This window comes from Urocampus carinirostris, chromosome 15, assembly GCF_059441175.1.
Source record: "Urocampus carinirostris isolate Australia breed hairy pipefish chromosome 15, RoL_Ucar_1.0, whole genome shotgun sequence".
Classification (NCBI taxonomy): Eukaryota; Metazoa; Chordata; class Actinopteri; order Syngnathiformes; family Syngnathidae; genus Urocampus; species Urocampus carinirostris.
The window spans coordinates 34626620-34651738 of record NC_142363.1 but is presented as its reverse complement, the minus strand read 5'-3'; the positions used below and the strand labels follow the sequence as shown (position 1 = coordinate 34651738).

General features: G+C 41.2%; 1 protein-coding gene across 3 annotated transcripts in view; it reads right to left on the bottom strand.

The window, feature by feature from the left end:
* dph6 (diphthamine biosynthesis 6) overlaps positions 1 to 25119 on the bottom strand; it is a 136083-nt gene that overhangs the window by 9225 nt on the left and 101739 nt on the right. For all 3 annotated transcript variants that reach the window (XM_088354270.1, XM_088354268.1, XM_088354269.1), the window contains exon 13: positions 13581 to 13829. In XM_088354270.1, the coding sequence (XP_088210396.1) occupies positions 13581 to 13829 (249 nt within the window). The remainder of the gene's footprint in view (positions 1 to 13580; positions 13830 to 25119) is intronic.

Sequence of the window (25119 nt, the reverse complement as noted above, 5' to 3'; positions counted from 1 at the left end):
ATTCGACTATCTTAAACTTGTAGTTAAAGGGACAGTGTTTAATCAAGTCATGTTTATTTGTGACACCCTTAATCACAAAGAGTCTCAAGAGGCTGCACAGATCAAAGACTATTGCAAACTACAGACTATTATGACACCATCCCCTCATCTAAAACCTACATGAGGGCAAGGGAAAACTCAAAAACCTCAAGTCAAGTCATGTTTATTTGTGACGCCCTTAATCATAAAGAGTCTCAAAGGGCTGCACAGATGATGGCAAACTACAGACTTTTATGACACCATCCCCTCATCTAAAACCTACATGAGGGCAAGGGAAAACTCAAAAACCTCAAGTCAAGCCATGTTTATTTGTGACGCCCTTAATCACGAAGAGTCTCAAAGGGCTGCACAGATGATGGCAAACCACAGACTATTATGACACCATCCCCTGATCTAAAACCTACATGAGGGCAAGGGAAAATTCAAAAACCTCAAGTCAAGTCATGTTTATTTGTGACGCCCTTAATCACAAAGAGTCTCAAAGGGCTGCACAGATCAAAGACTATTGCAAACTACAGACTATTACCAGCTCAGTAGCCTAGATGGTAGGGCGCCCGCTTTGAGACTGGGAGGTCGCTGGTTCGTGCCTCGGCCGAGTCATACCTAAGACTTATAACATTGGTAAAATGGCGGCGCCCTCTGTTGGCTGCGGCTGCATCGGCTCGCTACAACGGGTCAGGTGTATCGACATTTCGTTCTGTGTACATTGTTACAAAGAATGACAATACAAAGGAAATTATTATTATTACTATTATTATTATTATTATGACACCATCCCCTTATATTGTCAACATAAAATATAAAAAAGAGAAAGAAAAATTAAGAAGAAAAAAAGAGAGAAAGTGAAAAGAGAGACAGAAATAGAAAAAAAAAGACCAAGGGAACTGGAGAAGAGAGAGATAAATAGAAAGAAAAGAGAAATACATAAAAAAGGAGAGAGAAATAGAAAAAGTAGGAAACCAGAAAAAAAAATATAATGAGACAGAAACAGAGAAGAGAGGTAGGAGACAGATAAATGGGAAAAAAGAAGAAAAAGAGACCAAGGGAAAAAGAGAGAAGCAAGACAAATAGAAATAAAAAGAAATGGGGGAAAAAAGGAGAAAAAGAGACATGTACTATTTAGCAAAGAGTGCAAAAGAACACATAAACGTGATTTTTTTTTAATATACTCATAGGTCAAAAAAAGTATTAATTCGACATTATTTTAAAAACCCAAACCCCAAAAACATTGTAAAAAGGAAACAAAAGAGAACAAAAATGGTGCTTTATGGTCAGTTTGAGTCTCCATAGTTTGTATGTATGTGTGTATATCTATCTATCTATCCATCTATCTATCTACCTTGGTCATTTCCCTCAAGAGGGTTGACCGACAGCAAGACAAACATGCAAAAACAAAGAAAATAATGGGTAAAATAGCAAAAAAACACACACAACCATTTTTGGACCATGGCCAACCCAAATGCCCAAACACACAAACAAGTTAGGCACCTCAGCACCAAAGTTGGTCATGCTTTCGTCCCTCCAGATGAGATTGGACACCAGAGAGCGGCCATGTCACTCGGGTCAGGGTGACACAACACACTCTTCTGTTAAATAGCAGGGCCCGACAGCTTTCACTGGTTTACCCCTGCCGCATCATACAGGTGCCCTGCCCATCCCTTAGAACGGGCCCAAACATCCCACAATCCTTTCACAACACCTCTCCACTCATTCCTATCACCAACAAGAGCTCTAGCTTCCACTAGATTTCGACCTCTTTCCTGCAGTGCACTCATAACACCATCCGTCCACGTCAATGGCGACCTTCCTCTTGGTCTCCTTCCATTGACTTCTTCTCTGTAGATCCTCTTCAACATTCGTTCCTCATCCATCCTCTCCATGTGTCCAAACCAACCCAGTACTATTTTATCCACACGCTTGCTCAGTTCCACTACTACTCCAGTTCTGTCCCTCACAATTTCCTTTCTCAATCTATCCAATCTTGTCACTCCTAACATACTCCTTAAACACTTCATCTCAAAAACATGTGTGTATATACATATACAAAATCTGCTCTCTCTTTTTTTAAGTTCTACTTTTCGTACTTGCTTGGGAGTTGGCCATTTGCTCTTTTGTTATAGTTCTATGATGTGTTACTAGTTTAATTTTGAGTCAACAGAAAAATTGGAGAAGGATGGGCACCACCAGGCTGTACTTGCCCATGACACACCACAGGAAACGGTGCCCCGACCACCTGTGTGGTTAAGTGATCCGACCGACCAACCATAAATAAGATCAAAATGATGATTGCCAGTTGATAACATCATAGGCACCGCCGCAAGTGGCAGCCTTTCCAGGAGCTCTGTGTTATTTCGCTCTTTTTGTGATTTATTGTTTTTAGTGTCTGCTTCTATCTTCAGTGTTTTTCGTCCCGTCTGACAACTACACTTTGGATTACTTTTTATCCTATGGTTATGGGTTTTAACGCACAAAAATGCGTTTATTCGAGGAATCAACTCCCTAACCCTGAAGAATTCTCGTGCCGGCGAGATGAGGGGGCCCTATCGTGGCTGCAGAGCCGGACCTAAGGTGAAGGCTAAGCGGCTAGCGACGATATAAGCCTTTAGTTCCGTCCGTAATCATAGTAAATGTGAACTCTCTACCAAATAAGACTGACGGACTGGCTGTGCTGGTGAAAAACATCAAAGCGTACAGGGAGTGCAGTTTGCTGTGTTTTACGGAAACATGGCTCACGTCAGCATCCCGGACGCTAACATGGAGCTACCAGGCTTCAGTGCTGTTAAGGCAGAGACACAAAAGCCTGCAGGAAGCGGAGAGGAGGTGGACTCGCTATCTACGTGAACACGAGGTGGTGTAACCCTGGGCACAAAGATTTCCATCTGCTGCAGGGACGTCGGACTTTAGGCCTAGCGTGTGATGTCATCCACTCCGCTGTTGCTAAACTACAAACACAGCTCCCCGAGGCCATCCTGTTAATCTGTTTATAATCAACACAAGTATACTGCTGGAAGTGTGAATTTCCCTACATGGAAGAATATCTATCTATCTATCTATCTATCTATCTATCTATCTATCTAACCATTTACCGTGGTCATATCCCTCGAGTTCAGTTTGCTGTGTTTTACGGAAACGTGGCTCCTGGACGCAAACGTGGAGCTACCCGGAGGTACCCCGCTTCAGCGCTGTCAGGACAGACAGAGACAGAAAAGCCTGCGTGAAGCGGGGAGGAGGCGGACTCGCTATCTACGTGAACACGAGGTGGTGTAACCCTGGGCACAAAGATTTCCATCTGCTGCAGGGACTAGCGTGTGACGTCATCCACTCTGCTGTTGCTAAACTACAACACAGCACCCCGAGGCCATCCTGGTAATCTTTTTATAATCAACAAAGGATACTGCTGGAAGTATGAATTTCCCTACGGGGATGAAAAAAGTATCTATCACTCTATTCTTCACATGGTGCGTTTAACTTTCACGGCTGTGCATCATGTTTTCAATACTTCACAAGAAAAAAAGCAATCAATGGCGACATTCAACAAAGTGTCACTCACGTCACAATTTGACGTGGTTAAATGTTACGCTAGCACTGGAAGCTATTCCTTGTCGATAGCGATTGAACACGGGAGAGCGTCGGCGAACGATGAGAGATGTGACAGGACGGTAAGGAAAGGGCTTTGGAGAGGGGGGTCGGCATTGCTCATCCGGGCTTAAAGGGCACCCCGCGGGCCTCTGGGGACGCCGGGCCTTGCCGATCCGCCGGGAGAGCGCGGGCGGTAGGCGTTCCTTTGGGACTGACACGCCACTTGCTGACTTTTCGAGCTGTCCGACACGCTCACGTCATGCCGACCCGGCTTCTTTTATTCATGGGTGGCGCACGATGAGGCAACCGGGATGTTTTCTTGGAAACGTCTCGAGTAATAACTGCCCGGTTAAGTAGCAGAGAATCATCTATTTGGAGATAAATGAATTGATAAATTTAACAAATACACAAACCTCAATCCTTCTCCGTCACTCTCTGTCTCTCTTTTTGTCTATGACGATATTCGTCTCTGTCTGTCTATACACCCGTCCACTTTTCGATTTGTCCGCGATTCATCTGTCTCCCACTTTATCTATCTCTCTCACTATTCATCCTTTTTTCTCTATATCTGTCTATATATCTATATCTCTCTGCCTAGCATCATATCCATTTTTCAGTCAATCCATCCATCTCTCTCTCTCTCTATATATATATATATATATATATATATATATATATATATATATGTATGTATGTATAATGTGTGTATATATATATTCATCTCTCTCTATCTATCTCTATCCATCTATCGCTATATTTCTATATCTCTCTATTTATCTCTCTATCTCTCTCTCTATCTATCTCTATCTCTCTATATCTATCTATCTTTATCTCTCTATATTTATCTATCTATTTATCTATATCTCTCTATCCATCTATATCTCTCTATCACTATCTAACTATCTATATCTCTCTATATCTATCTCTCTATATGTCTCTCTCTCTCTCTCTCTATAACTGACCACTTTATCGATTTATTTGCTATTCATCTCTCTCCTAATTTATCCATCTCTCTCACTATTCATCCCCTTTACTCTATATCTGTCTATATTTCTATATCTCTCTGCCTAGCACCCTGTCCATTTTTCAGTCAATCCATCTCTCTCTCTCTGTCTATCTATAACCGACCACTTTATCGATTTATTTGCTATTCATCTCTCTCCCACTTTATCCATCTCATTCACTATTCATCCCCCTTTACTCTATACCTGTCTATATTTCTATATCTCTCTGCCTAGCATCCTATCCATTTTTCAGTCAATCCATCTCTCTCTCTCTCTCTCTCTATAACCGACCACTTTATCGATTTATTTGCTATTCATCTCTCTCCCACTTTATCCATCTATCTCACTATTCATCCCCTTCATTCTATATCTGTCTATATTTCTATATCTCTCTGCTTAGCATCCTATCCATTCTTCAGTCAATCCATCTCCCTCTCTCTCTCTCTCTATAACTGACCACTTTATCGATTTATTTGCTATTCATCTCTCTCCCACTTTATCCATCTCTCTCACTATTCATCCCCTTATTCTGTCTATATTTCTATATCTCTCTGCCTAGCATCCAATCCATTTTTCAGTCTCTCTCCCTTTCTCTCTCTCCCTCTCACACCCCCTTTCTGTCTATGACTATACGTGTTTGTCACCTCCCGTCTCGATTACTGTAATGCACTACTTTCCGGTCTCTCGAAGTCCAGAATCAAGAGTCTTCAGCTGGTACAAAATGCTGCAGCGAGGCTTTTAACTAGGACAAAAAAATTCCGATCACATCACGCCGATTTTGGCTAACCTGCATTGGCTCCCAGTTAGCCTAAGATGTGATTTCAAGGTTCTCTTAGTATTATACAAAATCATACATGGACTTGCTCCCTCTTATCTTTCAGATCTGATTTGCCCCTATGTCCCGGTCCGAAGCCTACGATCTGAGAGTGCCGGTCTTCTGGTGATCCCAAGAGCCAAGAAGTGTTCCGCTGGTTCGAGAGCGTTCTCCATCCGGGCACCGGTGCTGTGGAATGCTCTTCCCGCTGAGATTCGATCTGCAACCTCAGTGGAAATGTTTAAATCTAAGCTTAAAACACACTTCTACTCTATAGCATAAGAATAACCTATACTTTTTGTGGACAATATCTCTGTATTATTTGTAATTGCAACATCCTTTGCTGTCTGATAATCCTGAAAGGGGGATGCCACATTCCCTTCTCAAGGTTTCTTCATTTTCCTCATGTTGAGGTTTTTGAGTTTTTTCTTGCCCTCATGTTGGTTCCAGATCAGGGGATGGTGTCATAATAGTCTGAAAAAATAGTCTGTGTAATAACCTGTGAAGCTCTTTGAGACTCTTTGTGATTAAGGGCTATACAAAAAAAAAATGACTTGACTTCTATATCTGTCTATATTTCTATATTTCAGTCTCTGTTTCTCTCTCTCTCGCTCTCTTTCTCTCTACTCTCACACCCTTTCTATCTATGACTATACACTTCCCTCTCTGTCGAAACACTCATCAACCATCAATTCATCCGTCTATTCTCTCTCACTCTTGCTCTACCACTTTATCTATCTATCCAGTGCGCTCTCTCTCTCTCTCTCTCTCTCTCTCTCTCACCCCCTTTCTCTCTATGACCATATGTTTCTATATCTGTCTATATTTCTATATCTCTCTGCCTAGCGTCCCATCCATTTCTCTCTCTCTCTCTCTCTTTCTCTCAAAATTTCTGTCGATGACTATACGCTTCCCTCCCTGTCTAAACACTCATCAACCATCAATTCATCCATCTATTCATCTCTCTCACCCTACCACTTTATCTATCCAGTGCTCTTTCTGTCCATCCATCCTTCTCACTCTATATGTCTATATATCCATCTTCCTCTCTGCATAGCATTCTATCCATTTTCAGTTTATCCATTTCTCTCTCTCTTTCTTTATATCTCTCTCCAACTCCATATATTTTTCTACTGCACTTTCTGTCTATGCCTCTACCCATCTCTCTCTGTCTATCCATTCATCTCCCTCACTCACTATCTCTGTGCATCCATCTCTCTTTTTCTCTCCGTCACTCTCTCTGCATCCATCCAGTGCCCCTCTTTTTTTGTGTATCCCTCTCTCTCTTTCGCTTTGCCTAGCACTCTACCCATTTATCTGTCTATCCAACTCTCTCTCCCTCTTGCTCTCTCTCTTAAACTATCCATCCATTTATACATTTATCTATCAAAAGGCTGCGATTGATGTGGATGGTTGGTGTTATGAGTGCACTGCAGGAAAGAGGTCTCAATCTAGTGGAAGCTAAAGCTATTCTTGGTAATAGGAATAAGTAGAGAGGTGTAGTGAAAGGATAGTGGGATGTTAAGAAGGGGATAGGCAGGGCACCTTGTATCATGCGGCAGGGGTAAACCAGTGAAATCTGTCGGGCCCTGCTGTTGAACAGAAGAGTGTGTTGTGTCACCCTAACCCGAGTGACATGGCCGCCTTCTTGTGTCCCGTTTTATCTGAAGGGACGAAAGCATGACCAACTTAGGTGCCGAGGTGCCTAACTTGTTTGGGTGTTTGGACATTTGGGTTGGCCATGGTCCAAAAACATTTTTTGGTGTGTTTTTTGCTACTTTCCCCCTTTTTTATTCCCTTGGTTTATTGTGTATGTGTTTGTCTTGCTGTCAGTCACCCCTTTCGGGGGATATGACCAGGGTAGATAGATAGATGTCTAGATAGATAGATAGATGGATAGATGGATAGATAGATAAAATCTATGAATTGCAGTAAAAGCTTCTGGGTATGAGGGAAATGAATGATTGAAACAAACAACTTTATCTGCAATTGTTTAGGCTGTTAAGGCAGTATTTACAGAGTGAAATAGTGTCTTTCATTCATACTCGAATGCTTTACCAAGCTGGATGTGCAGCCCACATTGCCGGCCTGCCCGCCTTCCCTCCCTCCCTCCGTCTCTCCCTCCCTCCTTTTGGCCCGGCAGCCAAAAAACCCCTGCGGCGCAACACTTGAGGAGCGCGACCCCCTTGTTTGTTTTCCTTCGCTCGGGCAGGACGAGAGGCGTGAAAGCCGAACGGTAAACACGGTAATAAGGAAGTGAAGGCGAGGTCGCCCAGCAGCGGGGAGCTGATGGAGGGCCAAGCTTCGCCGCTAAGACACTTTCCTCGACATTTCCTGCGCAGCGGGATGCTGTCGGCGCCGGACATCCCGGCCGATCGGGCCGGTTGGGCTGCAGAAACGTCGGCCGGGATGTTTGCACGGGGAAAAAAACCCTAAGAAGCCTCCGGGCTGTTTACGGTTGCGATGATATTTCACTAAATGGCCTCTTGATATAAAGGAAACAGAGATTGAATGTTGGAGTAAGAGGTCAACTGGTAAGATTGTTAGCAACACTGACTCAAACAAAAATTGGTTTTGGAAAAAAAAGAAAGTTGTACGGAAAATAAAGCAATTTTTTTTCAATCAAAATCGTAAATTTATTTAATTAAAAAATCTATATAACTGTAACTTTATTAAATGACTCGCATAACATTTTTTTAATATCCAACAGAGCTGTCATTTTAAACCAGTCCAAATCGACAACATGGATATACATTGAAATCGTATAACTGACCAATTTATCTTCCACTATTCTTGTTCATCAATCAACTAAAAGAATGAATGTGAAAAACAAGTGGAAAGGCCTGTAGCCATCCATAACTTCCATTTTTTACCACAAGAATTAACCAGAATCAACCATTCTTCATCAACAATGAACTACAATCAAACACAAGTGATATGGACAGCTACCATACCATTAATCAATGATATCTTGTTGCAGAAAATATCCAAACTTGAAATAACAGCAGCAAAGCAGAAGGCATGTGCGCGCACACACATGCATACACGGTTCTTAAAAATATCCGCCATCAATAAATGGTTTTCTGTGATTTGCTATGCAGTGAGCAATGTGATAACTTGCTTCAGTGGTGGCGTTTTTGGCAGTGACAAAGGTCTTCAGCGTCTTTGTTTGCCGTATCTGGACACTGCGCGTTTTAATGTCTCTGCCATGTCAGACTCATCCTTGAATTCATGTTAAGGTTTCGTCTTGTAATGATGTTTAACACTTGATGTGCGAGGTACAACGCTCTCGAGGCATAATGCACAAAACAGCCCGGTCATTTTTTGCACAAATCCCCATTCGTCTGTCCACGCTGGCTTGAAAGAACGAGATGTTTTTGCTCGAGGAGCCGTCATGATTGGTTCATTTATCGCGCTTGTGTGTTTCGTTGGTGGGTTTAAACACGGATCTTTCCTCTGCGAGGCGCCGCGCAAACACACTCACACACGAAGCAGAAGAGGAGGGGCGCTACCGTAAACACGGCGCGCAACTGATAATGTCTAACTTTCAGGTAAAAATGCGCAGTTTTTAAAAAATAAAATCATTATTATTTTGCAGTACGCTCGCGTGCCACTGGTTAACCCCTTGTGTGCCACTGCTGGCACGCGTGTCATAAGTTGCCGACCCCTGCTCTATACGATTATGGATAACTTTATTTGTTATTATTTTTTATCTTTTTGTAACTATTCATTCATATTTTTTATTTATGTATCTCTTAGTTCATGACAATGATGGCTTTTGAATGTGAGTTTATATTTTGTTTATTTTATTAAATTATAAATAGCACTGAAAATGCATATACTGTGTTATAAACACCTCTCGACTTGTAAAAAATAATAAAAATAAAATAAAATGTGACCTTTGAGGAAAGCAATATTTCGTAAAAATAAATCCTAGAATAGGATACATTAAAATGTGTATTTATCTATTCATGAATGTATTTATCTCACCTCCAATTATGTTATAGTTGTGTTATGACATAAAAGGCCATTAGTTCACTCAATGCAGTCCATTTATTTCCTCATTTATTCAACAAACAATGTATTTATTTATCTACATATTCATCTGTTTATCTATTCATTAGCTCATTCATGCATTCATCTACCATAATAATGTATTTGTTTATCCTTTTATTCGTTTATTTATTTCATCTCATCTCATCTCATTTGCTGCACCGCTTATCCTCAGTAGGGTCGCAGGGGTGCTGGATCCCATCCCAGGAATCATCGGGCAGTGGACACCCTGAACTGGTTGCAAGCCAATCGCAAGGCACACGGGGACAGACAAGTAATTCGCTTATTCACTCCCAGGGACAATTTGAACTGGCCAATAAACCTGAAATGCATGTTTTTGGAATGTGGGAGGAAACCGGAGTGCCCGGAGGAAACCCACGCAAGCACGGGGAGAACATACAAACTCCGCACAGGAAGTCTGGAGCTGGATTTGAACCCATGCAGGAGGTTCCCAAGACATGAACTGTGCCGCACATGCGCTAACCACTGCGCCGCCGTGCTGCCCCGTTTATATATTTATTTATCCTTTTTTTTTTCCCCCCAAAAAGTACTTTTGATCATTCTGTCAGGACCCGAACGGAGACAGGACCCACTTATGTCACGTTTCTCTGAGTTTTATTGGGAAGAAAGGAGAGGATAGGTGATCGCTGGTCACGGGAAGCAGGTCGTTCTGAATGCAGAAGTGGCACTTCTGTGGCGAGCGATGGCGGTGTCGGGAACGGAAAAAACGTGTCAGTAGCCGGGACAGGAGCGCAAAAACGTGTTTTGGGTCAGAAGCGAGTCGTAAGCCAGGAAAAGAGAGTAGACGTGGTCGGGGACAAAAGAGGTCGAAAGCAGGGACGGGAGAGTAGACGTGGTCATGATCATAAAACGGGTCGAAGCCGGGGACCGACGGGAGCAAAAAACAGGTGGGAGTCAGGGTAGAAAAAGGCTTGCTTAGTGTTAACTGAGGTTCGCAGACAGACTGACAAAAGGGGACAATAAGCAAAAATAATAAGTGGGAGGGAGCAGAAATTTTGTAAAAATAAATTCTGAAATAATAAACTTGACTGCAAACTCAAGTACAGTGGGAGAACTGACCCAGTTTGCACTCTGACATGTCATCAACTTATTTTTTTAATCTTTTAGAGCTTCTAAAGATCACAGCGGCTTTCCAAATTTAAATACGGAACCCTTTCCCCTCCAAAAAAGTTTGCAAACCTCGAGAATTACCGTCTCGGCTTTCCAGGAAGTGACACAAAGTTGACATCCTTTTCGCCTGGGTTTGAACCCCCCTTCCACGCCCCCTCTCCGATAGAGCCACATGTTGGACTCCTGCATCACTGAGACCCGATCCCGTCGCACCCCTGGGGGCCGATTCCCAATGCTCGGCAGATTACCATGGGCGGAGAGAGGAGCAAAAGGCTTGGAAACCGTGGCGCTGGAGGGGGGAACGGGAGGAGAGGGGGGGGACTATAAGCTGCTCTGAGAGTTGAACCCAAAACGGTGGAAGGGGGGGAGGATTAGGGATGCTCCGAGGAAGACATCTGCCTCTGCGTTATCAAAGACGCCGGAGCTTCCCACATCATCAACTTTTCATGAGGAGCGGCGAGGAATCGCGCTCCCACTGGGAAAGAAAGAAGGGGAGGACGCGGAGAACTTTGACTTATTTCTTTCGCTTTGCAAATAGGAGAAAAAGTGAAGGGACGTGTCACCGATGGCTCCGGCAAAAAAATCAAAAAACACTCAACTTCAAGGTCCAGTATTCTTAAAAAAAAACAGTGTGCTACCAGAAAAGCTATTCATTTATTGAAGGAGCTAGATGATGACCTTAAAAATGTCCCTTGTTTGTATCAATTTATATACACTATGCCTATTTTGGATAAATATACTAAAATAGATTAATATTCCAAGATTTTCTTTGGGTATCATATTCTGTATACTGTAAGTCACTAGCAACCAGGGTTGGGTAGGGTTACTTTAACTGGATTACTTTCCATTACTTTTGGATGACTCCAATACCAAATATGCTAACAAAAGACAAAAGAAACAAAATAGGAATAAAATGACTCCATTTTGTGCAGGCTTGGGGAGTAACGGAATACATGGAACGGCAAAAATGATGTTGGCAATCTGTTTGGATTTATTTTCATTTTGTTTCTGTCGCATTTTATGTTCGTTTTGCCGGAGATCGAAGAGATCAAAGCCAGGAGAGAAAGCTTACCACGTGTTGTGAGTCATCATTTTATTCCTATTTAGTTTCTTTTGTCTTTTATTAGCATATTTGGTATTGGAGTAATCCAGTTAAAGTAACCCTACCCAACCCTGCTAGCAACAGTGTTATACGTTTGAAATGTCATTTTGTAATTTCCTGTTAGGGGTAAAGTTATATATATTATATAGGTCTGGAAATCAATTGAAATAAATAAACTAATTAATATCAGTTTTGAAATTAATTAATCGCGATTAATTCCGATTAATTTATTAAATCCAGATTTTACAAATGGCAGTAAATATAAAAAAAATATGCATGCAAACATAAGATTACATTTATTATGCCAAATGGTATAGGCCAGGGCAGCACGGCGGCGCAGTGGTGAGCGCGTGTGCGGCACAGTACTAAAGTCGTGAGATCGAACCTCCTGTGTGGAGTTTGCATGTTCTCCCCGTGCTTGCGTGGGTTTCCTCTGGGCACCCCAGTTTCCTCCCACATTCCAAAAACATGCATGTCAGGTTAATTGGTCGGTCCAAATTGTCCCTAGGTGTCAATGAGCGAGCAAATTGTCTGTCCCTGTGTGCCCTGCGATTGGCTGGCAAACAGTTGAGGGTGTCCCCTGGCCACTGCCCGAAGATAGCTGGGATGGGCTCCAGCACCCCCGCGACCCTACTGAGGATAAGCAGTGCGAATAATGGATGGATGGATGGTTTAGGCCAATACCAAGTACAGTAAACGTGCATACAGACTGTAATGCCAAAGATAGCTTTCATAACAAAGATATTCAAGTACTTTATGTCAACACTGTTGAACTGTAAATTTGCTGTAAAGCTGGCGTAAAAATTTTAACAAAAAATGCTTACCGAGTAAAGGAAATGTGCATAAAGTTTGTGGTGTTAAAGACAAATCTTCCATGAACAAAATATTCAAGTTCCTTAGGGAAGAAGTGCTACGATGATAATTCAATTCAGGCAATGTTTTAAAGCGAAACGATCCGCCTTAACGTGTTTCCTTTCTCTTTTCCATCGTTAGCATGCTACGCCACGTTAGCCTCAGGAAACGAAAGTGACTCTTCTTTGTTTGTTGGAACAGCGCGGCTTGACACCCGGGGGGCGTGCCCACAGCGGAATTTGAATCGTTACGTTAATATATTTTCACGCGTTACTTTATAAAACCCTGATTTTGTGCGTGTTTGTATGCGACTTGTAAGCTCCAAAACGGCTGAAATGATTATTGTGAAAAGCTACACAGTTTCACTTTAGACCTCCACAAGTGTCTTTAGCTAGGTCTGGAGACAAGCCACCTCTGAAAAGCAAAAACGAAAACTCTAAACATCTGCTTTTGTGTGGTCCCTGTTCGCTTCGGCTGATAAAATAATCAGCACATCCAGACGCTGTTGACGCAGAAAGGCCCTGATGACGTAGAAAGGCTCTGTGTTGTTTTGAGTACCCCAGACATCGGGATGCTCTTCTACGAGATGGTGAAGCCCAGGGGGCTTCCTTGGCCCGCCCATGGGAGGAGTCGGCACGCCATTATGCGGGGAGAAGATGGCCAGTAGGAGAAAGCTAAAGGACACTCCAACGTCACTAATTCGGCCGTTTTTGATGGAGTACACTAAGATACATTTTTAGGGAAAATAAATCTGCCTCCGTGTGGAAATGTCGGCTTCCTGTTCATCTTTTCCCTCAAGAAACGAGCGCGCTTAAATTGCTGGGTGAATGTAGGCTGTGTTTGGTTAATGGAGTCAGATAACTAATTCGAACAATTTGGTAAACGGTACATTTTGAGATTTAATTCCAACAATTCGAAAACCAAGGGATCTCTCTACATATAAAGGAAGAGAGTATTTTCTTTCAATTAAACCTTACAACAGAACCAAAAAAACCTTCCTTCTGACCTGATCTTGGTCTGGAACCTCCAGCTTTCGTCTCCAAGCATTCTGGACCATGGTGACGTCCTGTTGTTTGGTGACGTAGCAATGGGCCTGCAGCACGTGGGCCAGGGTCAAGCCGCTATTGGCTGCCTCCAGGACTCTGTCGGCGTGGCTAAAGCATAAAGCAGCCTGGGTGGGGGCGGCGGCCTCCACCAGTTGCATGCTGCAGGGGACCAATCCGATCTGCCCAGCGCAGAACACGGAATTTTCCACCTATAAAAAGGACAAAAAATAATAATTTATGTAAAGTAGACCTAAAAAATCTTGCGATAGTCAAAACTCGCACAGTAGAAACCTTCATGTATATATTCATTTACTAAATATTCCATTATCTGCACCGCTTATCCTCAGTAGGGTCCCGGAGGTGCTGGAGCCCATCCCAGCTATCTTCGGGCAGTGGGCAGAGGACATCCTTAACTGGTTGCCAGTCCCACCAATTAACCTGACATGCATGTTTTTGGAATGTGGGAGGAAACCGGAGTGCCCGGAAGAAACCCACGCAAGCACGGGGATAACATGCAAACTCCACACAGGAAGGTTCGATCTCATGACCTCAGAACTGTGCTGCACACGCGTTAACCACTGCGCTGCTGTGCTGCAGTTTACTAAATATATTTAAACCAAAGAACAAACCCAATATGCAGGCTCAAGTATCTGTTTCACAAATAAAAGTACTATACTTTATAAACAAATAATTTCGGTACTGTCAGATTATACTGTTAAAAATAAACATGCTTTTTAGCACAATTGTATTTATTAAGGACACAATCCACTCTATTTCACCTAGTACTTTGTCGCCATCACGTGGAAGTTATGGAAAATTGCATTTACCTTCTGGTCAGTGACCCAAAACGTTGAAAGAGCCATATAGGACCAAAAAAACAAACAAAAAAATGTCTCTGGAGTCGCTAAAATAAGCTTTATAAGAAAAAAAACAGATAATGTACTGCATTTGGCTATATTCATTGGAAAATGGCCAGAATGTGTCCTGTTTGCCGTTCTTTAGAAACCATATATTTTTCCATTATCAACCATTTTTGAAAAAGCGCCAGGGAGCTACGAGGGAGTGCCTACAGAGCAAAATTAGCGGGTGGAGATAAAAAGCATTTTCCTCTGCCTTTTTGCCCCATTGATGACAAAAAATAAAATAATAATACAAGAAAAATAAAATAAAGGATAATGAAATAAAATGACAAATACAACAAATTATAAAACAATTAAAAACATTTATAAATGATAGTTTAAATCAGTGGCTCCCAAAGTGGGCGATACCGCCCCCCCCGGGGGAGGTGGAAAGATCTGGGGGGGGGCGGTGAGGTAGAAGAAGGCGGTAGGGGGACGGCAGTCCGAAATCAAAGTCAGAAGTTTGAACGTAGTGCGGTTGTGAAACTGCAAAGCACTGTGTTTTTTTTCAAGGTTTTGCAGTGAGTGATGGACTCCGTAAACATAGTCCCGGAGTCAACAAACGAGAAGAAAACGAAGCTTGCAACAAAGAAGGGAGGTACATCACTTGTTTGGACTTATTTCGCTTTTGACAAAGCGGACGTGGAACAGTAATACACTGGGGATCCAAGGGAGCGCCAGCCTGCAAAAATTTGGGAACCATTGGTTTAAATCGACTGTAAACTACCGTAAATTCCGGACTTTAGAGCGCACCTGATTACAAGCCGCACCCACCACTTTTTAGGTGATTTGCCACTTTCGTACTTACACAAGCCGCATCCATGTATAAGCCGCGTGCGCCCGCATTAAAGCTTGCGACAGAATCACAAGTTTAACCCAGACCAGGCTGTAAGTTCCACGATTGTAACTTTTTTGGTTCGAACAAATTTATTGACACTAATAACAGAAAACAATCATGACAACCTCAACAGCAATTAAGCACATTCACAATATTATATTTCAATATGACGTTTTTAACAGCAAACACAATGTGAGGTTTGAACAACCCTTCTCAAAAATCTTAATAGCAATCAAGCATTTACACAATTTCATTATATAACATCTTTGTTATTGTCAATAGATCCGTCCAGGCCAAAGTCGATTGTAACTACATAGATAGTATACAATCCTAGAACCACAGTTGGCATCATAAATGGAAAATTATACCCGTAATTAACGTATGATGCAGACTTGTAAAGTCCGGGTCTCGTTGAAAGTAATGCAAGGAAACAAAATGTATATTTCCAAGGATAAGGGTGGGAAAAACATATATCCACTATTGTCCGCTGCGACAACAGACAGATCTACCAGTAACTCAGCTTTACCCCACTTCCCATCAGCCCGCGTTTGCTCTGCCCCTTCTTTTTGATTCGTCCGTAGAACACATAACAGAATAAATCTCTAAAATAAATACATTACAAAAATATACAGTTGCAAATACATATTATACATGGTTACACATATTTACGAAGTACACCGAGAGTTTTCAAAGCTTTAATAATAATAATATAACTTTCATCCCAAACCGTGCCTTTGAACGGTACCAACACGCTAGTAGGATCACGCTCGCAATGTATCAAACATGCCTGTTAAGCATCCCGTAATTGTGAAATTCACGGTAGATCGTCTTCAACTTCCTTCTCATAACTATGGCCATCAAGGGCGTCTCCCTCATTATCGGAACATACCTTAACTTTACAGACAATGTATGCTTAGACTTAGAGGTTGCAGTCTTCCTCGGTGCATATATTCCACCGGTCTAAATCTTACCTTTTGTACTCGAACGCCGCTGGTGGCCGTTAGAAAAATTCCATAAATCGGCTGCTTCACTGAATAAGCCGCAGGGCTGAACATTTGGGAAAAAAGTAGCGGCTTATAGTCCGGAATTTACGGTACTTTGATAAAAACGCTTGAATCTATAGGGTGCTACACGAAATTATCATTCATTATAAATATCGCTGTGCATAAATCATCACAAGCCTTTTTTGCCTTCTTAACGTTAACAGTTTTCATTTCACGCTCGACACCAAAGCTGCCAATCGCGGCTTTATTCATAAGTGTAATTAAGCACGTGCTAATAAGCTAATTCTCTCTTAAATACCTCCGCTGGCAGGCGGGGGCTCGGATCTATCTGTTTAATGCGTAGGGCCGCACCGGGGGTTAGGGAAGGCTTTAGGAGGTCATGTCTTTAGAGACCCTAGGTTGGGGTAAGGGGCCTCTGTGGCTCAATTGATCTTCTTAGGCAAAAACCAGAACTGTTTTCATCTATTAAAAAAAAGAGAGACAAAAACAAGTGATGTTTGGCCCACCACTGAAGACAAAGTGCTGTACACAAATCAAACAGTTAACAAAAAATATTTAATAGACAATAAAATACGGCGATTGGCTGGCAACCAGTTCAGGGTGTCCCCTGCCCACTGCCCGGAGACGGCTGGGACGGGCTCCAGCCCCCCGCGACCCTAATAAGGATAAGCGGTACAGCTAATGAGATGAGATGAGACAATAAAATAATAAACACCATAAAAGAATAAAAATATAACAACAGGAACAAAGTCTCAAGCAGGGTCAAAAGCCAAGGAATAAAAATGGGTTTTAAGACTAGTTTTAAAGATGGACAGTGTGGGAGCCTTTGTATCGAGAACACCATCTTCTTCAACTTTTTAAAATAGTGATTTTCTTATCTGAAAATAGATGAATATAAAATGATGAATGTAAGAATGGACGGGATTGGATGGATAAACAGAAGGAAGGATGGATGGATGGATGAACGGACAGACAAAATGATGAGTGGATGGAAGAACAGATGAAAGGATATGTAGTTGGTTGGATGGGCTGATGGAATGGACACACAAATGGATAGATGGATGAATTGATAGAAGGCTTGAGAACAAAGAATCAATGGATGGATGGATGAAAACATGGATGGATAAACAGAAGGATGGATGGATGATGGATAGATAAAGACAGACAAAATGATGGGTAGATAGAAGAACAGATGAAAGGATATGTAGTTGGGTGAATGGGCTGGTGGAATAGATACACAAATGGATAGATGGATGAATTGATAGAAGGCTTGAGAACAAAGAATCGATGGATGGATGGATGAAAACATGGATGGATAAACAGAAGGATGGATGGATGGATAGATGAATGGAGAGACAAAATGATGGGTGGATAGAAGAACAGATGAAAGGATATGTAGTTGGGTGGATGGGCTGATGGAATGGACACACAGATGGATGGATGGATGGATGAATTGATGGACAAAGAATTGAGAACAAAGAATCGATGGATGAAAACATGGATGGATAAACAGAAGGATGGATGGATGGATAGATGAACAGACAGACCAAATGATGGGTGAATAGAAGAACAGATGAAAGTATATGTAGTTGGGTGGATGGTCTGATGGAATGGACACACAGATGGATGGATGGATGAATTGATGGACAAAGAATTGAGAACAAAGAATCGATGGATGAAAACATGGATGGATAAACAGAAGGATGGATGGATGGATAGATGAACGAACAGACAAAATGCTAGGTAGATAGAAGAACAGATGAAAGTATATGTAGTTGGGTGGATGGTCTGACGGAATGGACACACAGATGGATGGATGGATGGATGAATTGATGGACAAAGAATTGAGAACAAAGAATCGATGGGTGGATGAAAAAAACATGGATGGACAAAAAGACAGATGGAAAAGACGGACACATGTTTTGAAGGACTGATGCGAAAGTATTGGCCTCCAAGAGCTTTTTGACATATTTTAGGCTTTAAAGTTAGAGATAAAAACGTAAAAATGAACCAAATATATTCAACATTTTATAATGCGCTAACAAATAAAATAAAAATAAAAGCAGGCATTTTAAAACATTGGTCAACTTTGAGGTAATACCTCTTCTTTGCTGGGCTTTCTCACCATCTTCCCCCAAAGGGCGGAATTGTACATAGTGAAGGATTTTATACATTTTACTATAAAGGATTTTATACGATTGACTACAAATTATTCAGTTTAATGCAATACTGTGCTTTAGTTCAATGTACAAGGTCAGGCCAGGCTGGTGGAAGATGTTGTTTACAGGAACGGCAGGAACGGGACATATTGCTGATAGCACATCAGCACATCCAGACGTTGTTGACGCAGGCGTTGTTTTGGGAAATGAGACATCAAGGCGCGCAAACAATTCCTTGGCATGCCCATGGGAGGAGCAGAGACGCCATCTTACGGGGAGACGTGGGCCAAGAAGAGAAAGCTAAAGGACTTCAGAAAAAGGCTTTCCAGACTCCAACATCACTTCAGTTGTAACTTGTTTTACACTTAGTTCTTTTTGTTAGGGAAAATAAGTCTGCCCCCGTGTGAAAATGTCGGCTTTCCTGATCATTTTTTCCGTCAAGAAACGAGCGCGCATAAATTGTTGGGTGAATGTAGGTTGTGTTTGGTTAATGGAGTCCGATAACTAATTCGAACAATTTGGTAAACGGTACTTTTTGATAATTAATTGCCAAATTTGGTAAACGGTACTTTTTAAAAATTAATTGCCAAAAATAGTATGACTAAAAAGTGTCTTAAGCACAGTTTGTCCCACTTCAGCTGTGCATGCCTGCAGGTCTTCCAGTGTGTTGTTCATGGGCCTCTTGGTTGATTCCCTGATTCGTTTTCTCCTGGTTAGGGCCGAAAGTTTAGAGGGACGGTCATGGTAGGTTTGCGGTGGTTTTATGCTCTCTCCATTTTGATATTATTGCTCTCACAGTGCTTGAGGGATCTGTTAATGCTGTAAAATCTTCTTGTATCCCATTCCTGATTTGAACCGTTCCACAAAAGGTATCTGGGGACCTGCCTGGTGTGTTCTTTTGTCTTTAGAATGCTTCACAACGCTGTTTGTTCAAGTGCATTTCAACCGACTTAATGACGCACAGTTGTACTCTGTTTGTCATTGTTAGTCATTTAGTTCGACATTGGATCATTTGGAGGTCATTAGGTAACTTCTGGATTCGGTTGACTGAGCTGAGAGAGAAGGGGCCAATATTATGTTGTGGAATGTGGATAATAACTAATGATAAGTAGGTAGGCATCTGGTGAAGGTCGTGGGATGACGTTGTTGCAAGAGGTCACAAGCTGATATGGTGAGGGAGCCGGGGCGGACGACCTTCACGAGATATCTCAACTTTATTTGAGAACACTATAAAAGCCAATGTTGAACGTCTGGAAATGTGAACATGTCCCAAATGCAATTTAGCGGGTTCCCTTTTTGCCATATCTCCTCTCTGCGTATTTTTTGGGGCGACGCCGAACTACGTTCTCTCCCAAAAATTTTGCAGCACTTCATTTTCATTTTTGTTGTTGTGAATATAAAATGTGGAAATAGTTTGGTTGCACTACAGGGTTGTGTCTCGCATGTTATTGATGAAGCCTGAAATGTGGCAATATGACTAAAGTTCTTGGGGGACAATATTTTTGTCAGGCACTGTACGTCGGCAACCTATGGCATGCGTGCCAGCAGTGGCAGGCTAGGGGTTAACCAGTGGCACGCGAGCGCACGGCAAAATAATAATGATTTTTTTTTCATGCGCATTTTTAGGTGAAATTCAGACATTTTCAGTTGCACGCTGTGTTATTTAGAGGCTTTATGGTAGCACCCCTCCTCCTCTGCTCCGTGGGTGAGCGTGTCTGCGCCGTTCCTCGCAGAGGAGGAAAGATCTGTGTTTTAACCTACCCACAGAAACATCAATGCGTGATAAATGAACGAGAAAATCTTGTTCTTTTCAGCCAGCGTGGACAGAAGACTGACGCTTTGTGCAAAAAAATGACCGTGCTGTTTGTGCATTATGCCACGAGAGCGTTGGACCTCGCACAGCAAGTGTTAAGTGTCATTACAAGACAAAACATGAACATAAATTAAAGGACGAGTATGGAAAGGCGGAGACATTGAAACGCGTTGTGTCCAGGTACGGCAAAACAAACACAGTCCCTGAAAACATTTGTCAGTGCTACAAACGCCACCACTGAAGCAAGCTATCACATTGCTCACTGCATGGCAAAGCAGGGAAAACCCTTTACTGATGGCAAACATATTAAAGGTGTGTGTTTCAAGTTTTGATAGTTTCTAAAATAAGATTTTATTGATGAGTGGTATGGTAGCTGTCAATATCACTTGATTTTGATTGTAGTTCATTGTTGCTGAAGAATAGTTGAAGTCATGGATGTCTAAAGGCCTTTCCACATGTTGCTCACATTCATTTTTAAGTTTATTGATGAACAAGAATAGTGGAAGATACATTAGTCAGTTATACAGTGTTCTCGTTTGCCCGCGTCCCTGCGTCCTAGACGAATATTTTTTTCTGGGGACGCATCGTCTCAAATCAACGTGCGTCTATCTACACAAAATTGGTCATTTCTTCAGTGTCAGTAATAAGTCGAAACCAGGGTTGGGTAGGGTTACTTTAACTGGATTACTATCAAATACTTTTGGATGACTCCAATACCAAATATGCTAATAAAAGACAAAAGAAACTAAATATGAATAAAATGATGACTCACAACACTTGGTAAGCTTTCTCTCCTGGCTTTGATCTCTTTGATCAAAACTAACATAAAATGCGACAGAAACCAAATGAAAATAAATCCAAACAGCTAGACAACATCATTTTTGCCGTTCCATGTATTTAGTTACTCCCCAAGCCTGCACAAAATTGAGTCATTTTATTCCTATTTAGTTTCTTTTGTCTTTTATTAGCATATTTGGTATTGGAGTCATCCAAAAGTAATTGAAAGTAATCAAGATAAAGTAACCCTACCCAACCCTGGTCGAAACATAATGCAGAAAGTGATAACAACAGCAATAATTCCGGCACGAAAAAAACGGCAGAGAAATTCTTCGGAAGATCGCGGAGGCAAGGAAAACACGTGTGTTGAAGTGAACGATTCGACTTTGTCTATACTATAGAGTAGACGGTTGTGTGGTCTGAAGGACAGAAGGAGAGCTAGATGGACAGAGGAAAAAAAATGGATTTATCGTTTGAAGGACTGATGGACGAATGGACATACAGACACCAATCCATAAAAATCAAACAGAAAAAATAAATACATTTAAAAAAAATCTATCTATCTAGACATCTATCTATCTAGACATCTATTTTTCTTACTAGACATCTATCTATCTAGACATCTATTTTTCTTACTAGACATCTATCTATCTATCTAGACATCTATCTATATACCTATATATATAGACATCTATCTATATCTATCTATCTATCCATCTAGGCATCTATCTATCTAGACAGCTAGACATCTATCCATCTATTTATCTATCCAGACATCTAGACATCCATCTATCTATCTAGACATCTATCTATCTATCTATCTAGCCATCTATCGATCCCTCTAGACATCTATCTAGACATCTATCTAGACATCTATCTAGACATCTATCTAGACATCCATCTATCTAGACATCTATCTATCTAGACATCCATCTATCTAGACATCTATCTATCAAGACAATCATCTATCAAGACATCTATTTATCTATCTAGACATCTATCTATCTATCTAAACATCTATTTTTCTATCTAGGCATCTATCTATCTAGACATCTATCTATATATCTATATATATCTAGACATCTATCTAGACATCTATCTATCTATATCTATCTAGACATCTATCCATCTGGGCATCTGTCTATCTAGACATCCATCTATCTAGACATCTATCTATCTAACTAGGCATCTCTCTATCTAGACATCTATCCATCTATCTAGACATCTATCTAGACATGATCTGATCTGCATTTTTATATAGCGCTTTTCAAGTCAATGACTTCCCAAAGTGATTTACAATGTGCTCCACATTTCCCAATAGCGGCCTTGCAGCTATGTAAGGCGCTAACCTGCTTATTGGGGGTATTAGGGGTTCAGTGTCTTACCCAAGGACACTTCAACATGTAACACGGACGAGCCGGGATTCGAACTGGGATCCCTTGATCCCAAGACGAGCACTCTAACTCCTGAGCTAGTGCCGCCCCTAAAAAGATACCAAAAAAAAAAAATAATAAATCACGGCGTTTTCAAAGCCCATTCCCGGCGACACAAGCCGATCCCGCCCGGAATCCCCCAAAGCCGCCCGACCCGCGCCGAGCGTTTAACCGATTTGAATATCAAACGTGGGCGAGCGCCGGCCCTTTAAAGGCGCTCTTCGCCATCGAGCAGGTGCGTGCTGATCAATTATTGAGGAAGACGCTCCGGTGACTGGTGGTGGGAGGCGGCGTCCCGTCTCATTTGCATAAAATTAACAGTTCAAAAGAATGACTTCACACGCCGATCAAACTTGTTAATTGACTGTCAATGTGGCGCGCCGCACACATAGCGGACTCCATAATTCATGGGGGCGCCGTGACGGCGGAGACGGGCCAATTTGCATGGGCGTCGCCGACGTGATCAACAGCACCATGCATTTTTCAACAGGAGCCCCTATTTAATATGGATGAGGGGCCAAACAATTGTATTCAACTTTGGATAACGCGGTAAGTCGTTTTCAAACGCCGTCTAAACGGCCCTTAGAGAAAAGCCACCAAATGGGTCATCGGTGATCTAGGTGTGTCACTAATACTGCCAATTATTCGACAATCGGAACGTCTTACTTTTTCCCGGATTCCTTTACCGTTTTATATTTGTTGGGTCGTTCCACCGGCACCAACTAATTCATCGGTAATTAGCAATCATCTCTGCCTTGCGCACATTAGATAGAGATAGGTAGATGTCTAGATAGATGTCTAGATAGATAGATGTCTAGATAGATACATAGATAGATGTCTAGAGGTCTAGATAGATAGATAGATAGATAGATGTCTAGATAGATAGATAGATGTATAGATGTCTAGATAGATGTCTAGAAGTCCAGATAGATGCCTAGAAGTCTAGATAGATAGATAGATAGATAGATGTCTAGATAGATAGATAGATGTCTAGAAGTCTAGATAGATAGATGTCTAGATAGATGTCTAGATATATGTCTAGATCGATATCTAGATGTCTAGATAGACATCTAGATGAGTAGATAAATGTCTAGATGCCTAGGTAGATATCTAGATGCCTAGACATCTAGATGTCTAAATAGATAGATAGATGTCTAGATAGATAGATGTCTAGAAGTCTAGATGGATAGATGTCTGGATAGATAGATGTCTAGATAGATAGATGTCTAGATAGATATCTAGATAGATGCCTAGATAAATGCATAGATAGATATATAAATAGATAGATGTCTAGTTAGATAGATGTCTAGATAGATAGATAGATGTCTAGATAGATAGATGTCTAGATGGATAGATGTCTAGATAGATACATAGATAGATGTCTAGAGGTCTAGATAGATAGATAGATAGATAGATAGATGTCTAGTTAAATGTCTAGATGTCTAGATAGATGTATAGATGTCTAGATAGATGTCTAGAAGTCCAGATAGATGCCTAGAAGTCTAGATAGATAGATAGATAGATGTCTAGATAGATAGATAGATGTCTAGAAGTCTAGATAGATAGATGTCTGGATAGATAGATGTCTAGATAGATAGATGTCTAGATAGATGTCTAGATATATGTCTAGATCGATATCTAGATGTCTAGATAGATATCTAGATGAGTAGATAAATGTCTAGATGCCTAGATAGATATCTAGATGCCTAGACATCTAGATGTCTAAATAGATAGATAGATGTCTAGATGTCTTGAAGTCTAGATAGATAGATGTCTAGAAGTCTAGATGGATAGATGTCTGGATAGATAGATGTCTAGATAGATAGATGGATAGATATCTAGATAGATGCCTAGATAAATGCATAGATAGATATATAAATAGATAGATGTCTAGTTAGGTAGATGTCTAGATAGATAGATAGATGTCTAGATAGATAGATAGATGTCTAGATAGATAGATGTCTAGGTAGATGTCTAGGTAGAAATCTAGATAAATGTCTAAATCGATATCGAGGTGTCTAGTTAGATATCTAGGTGAATAGATAAATGTCTAGATGTCTAGATAGATATCTAAATGTCTAGAAGGATATCTAGATGTCTAGATGGATAGATGTCTAGATAGATGGATAAATGTAATCATAACTATGACATCATAATGATAAATCTATAACATCTATTAGAAAACCATATTCAAAGGTACATGCTAGTAAATTAAATGGGCTGTGTATTATTTGAAATAAATAAATAGGTAATTAAATGAAAAATAGTAAATACACAAATGAAAAATAAAGTAAAAAAAATAAGGTAATATCAAATGACAGATTTTGAGATATAGAGCTAGACGGACGGACAGACAGACAGACAGACAGCTGTGCTAAAAAGTCTACAGAAAATTCAAATATGCTAGGGGATTGGATCGGGCCCGCGAGACAACGCTCAGAGAAGCGCAAGAGAAAGAGAGCTGTAGGTTGAAATAGGTCCACTTGATGTTGCCAAAGCCAGGTGCCTCTCACAAACGCGGTACTTGTATTTCTCTCTCTTTCTCTCTCTTCCTAAATTTTTCTCTCACTCTCTCT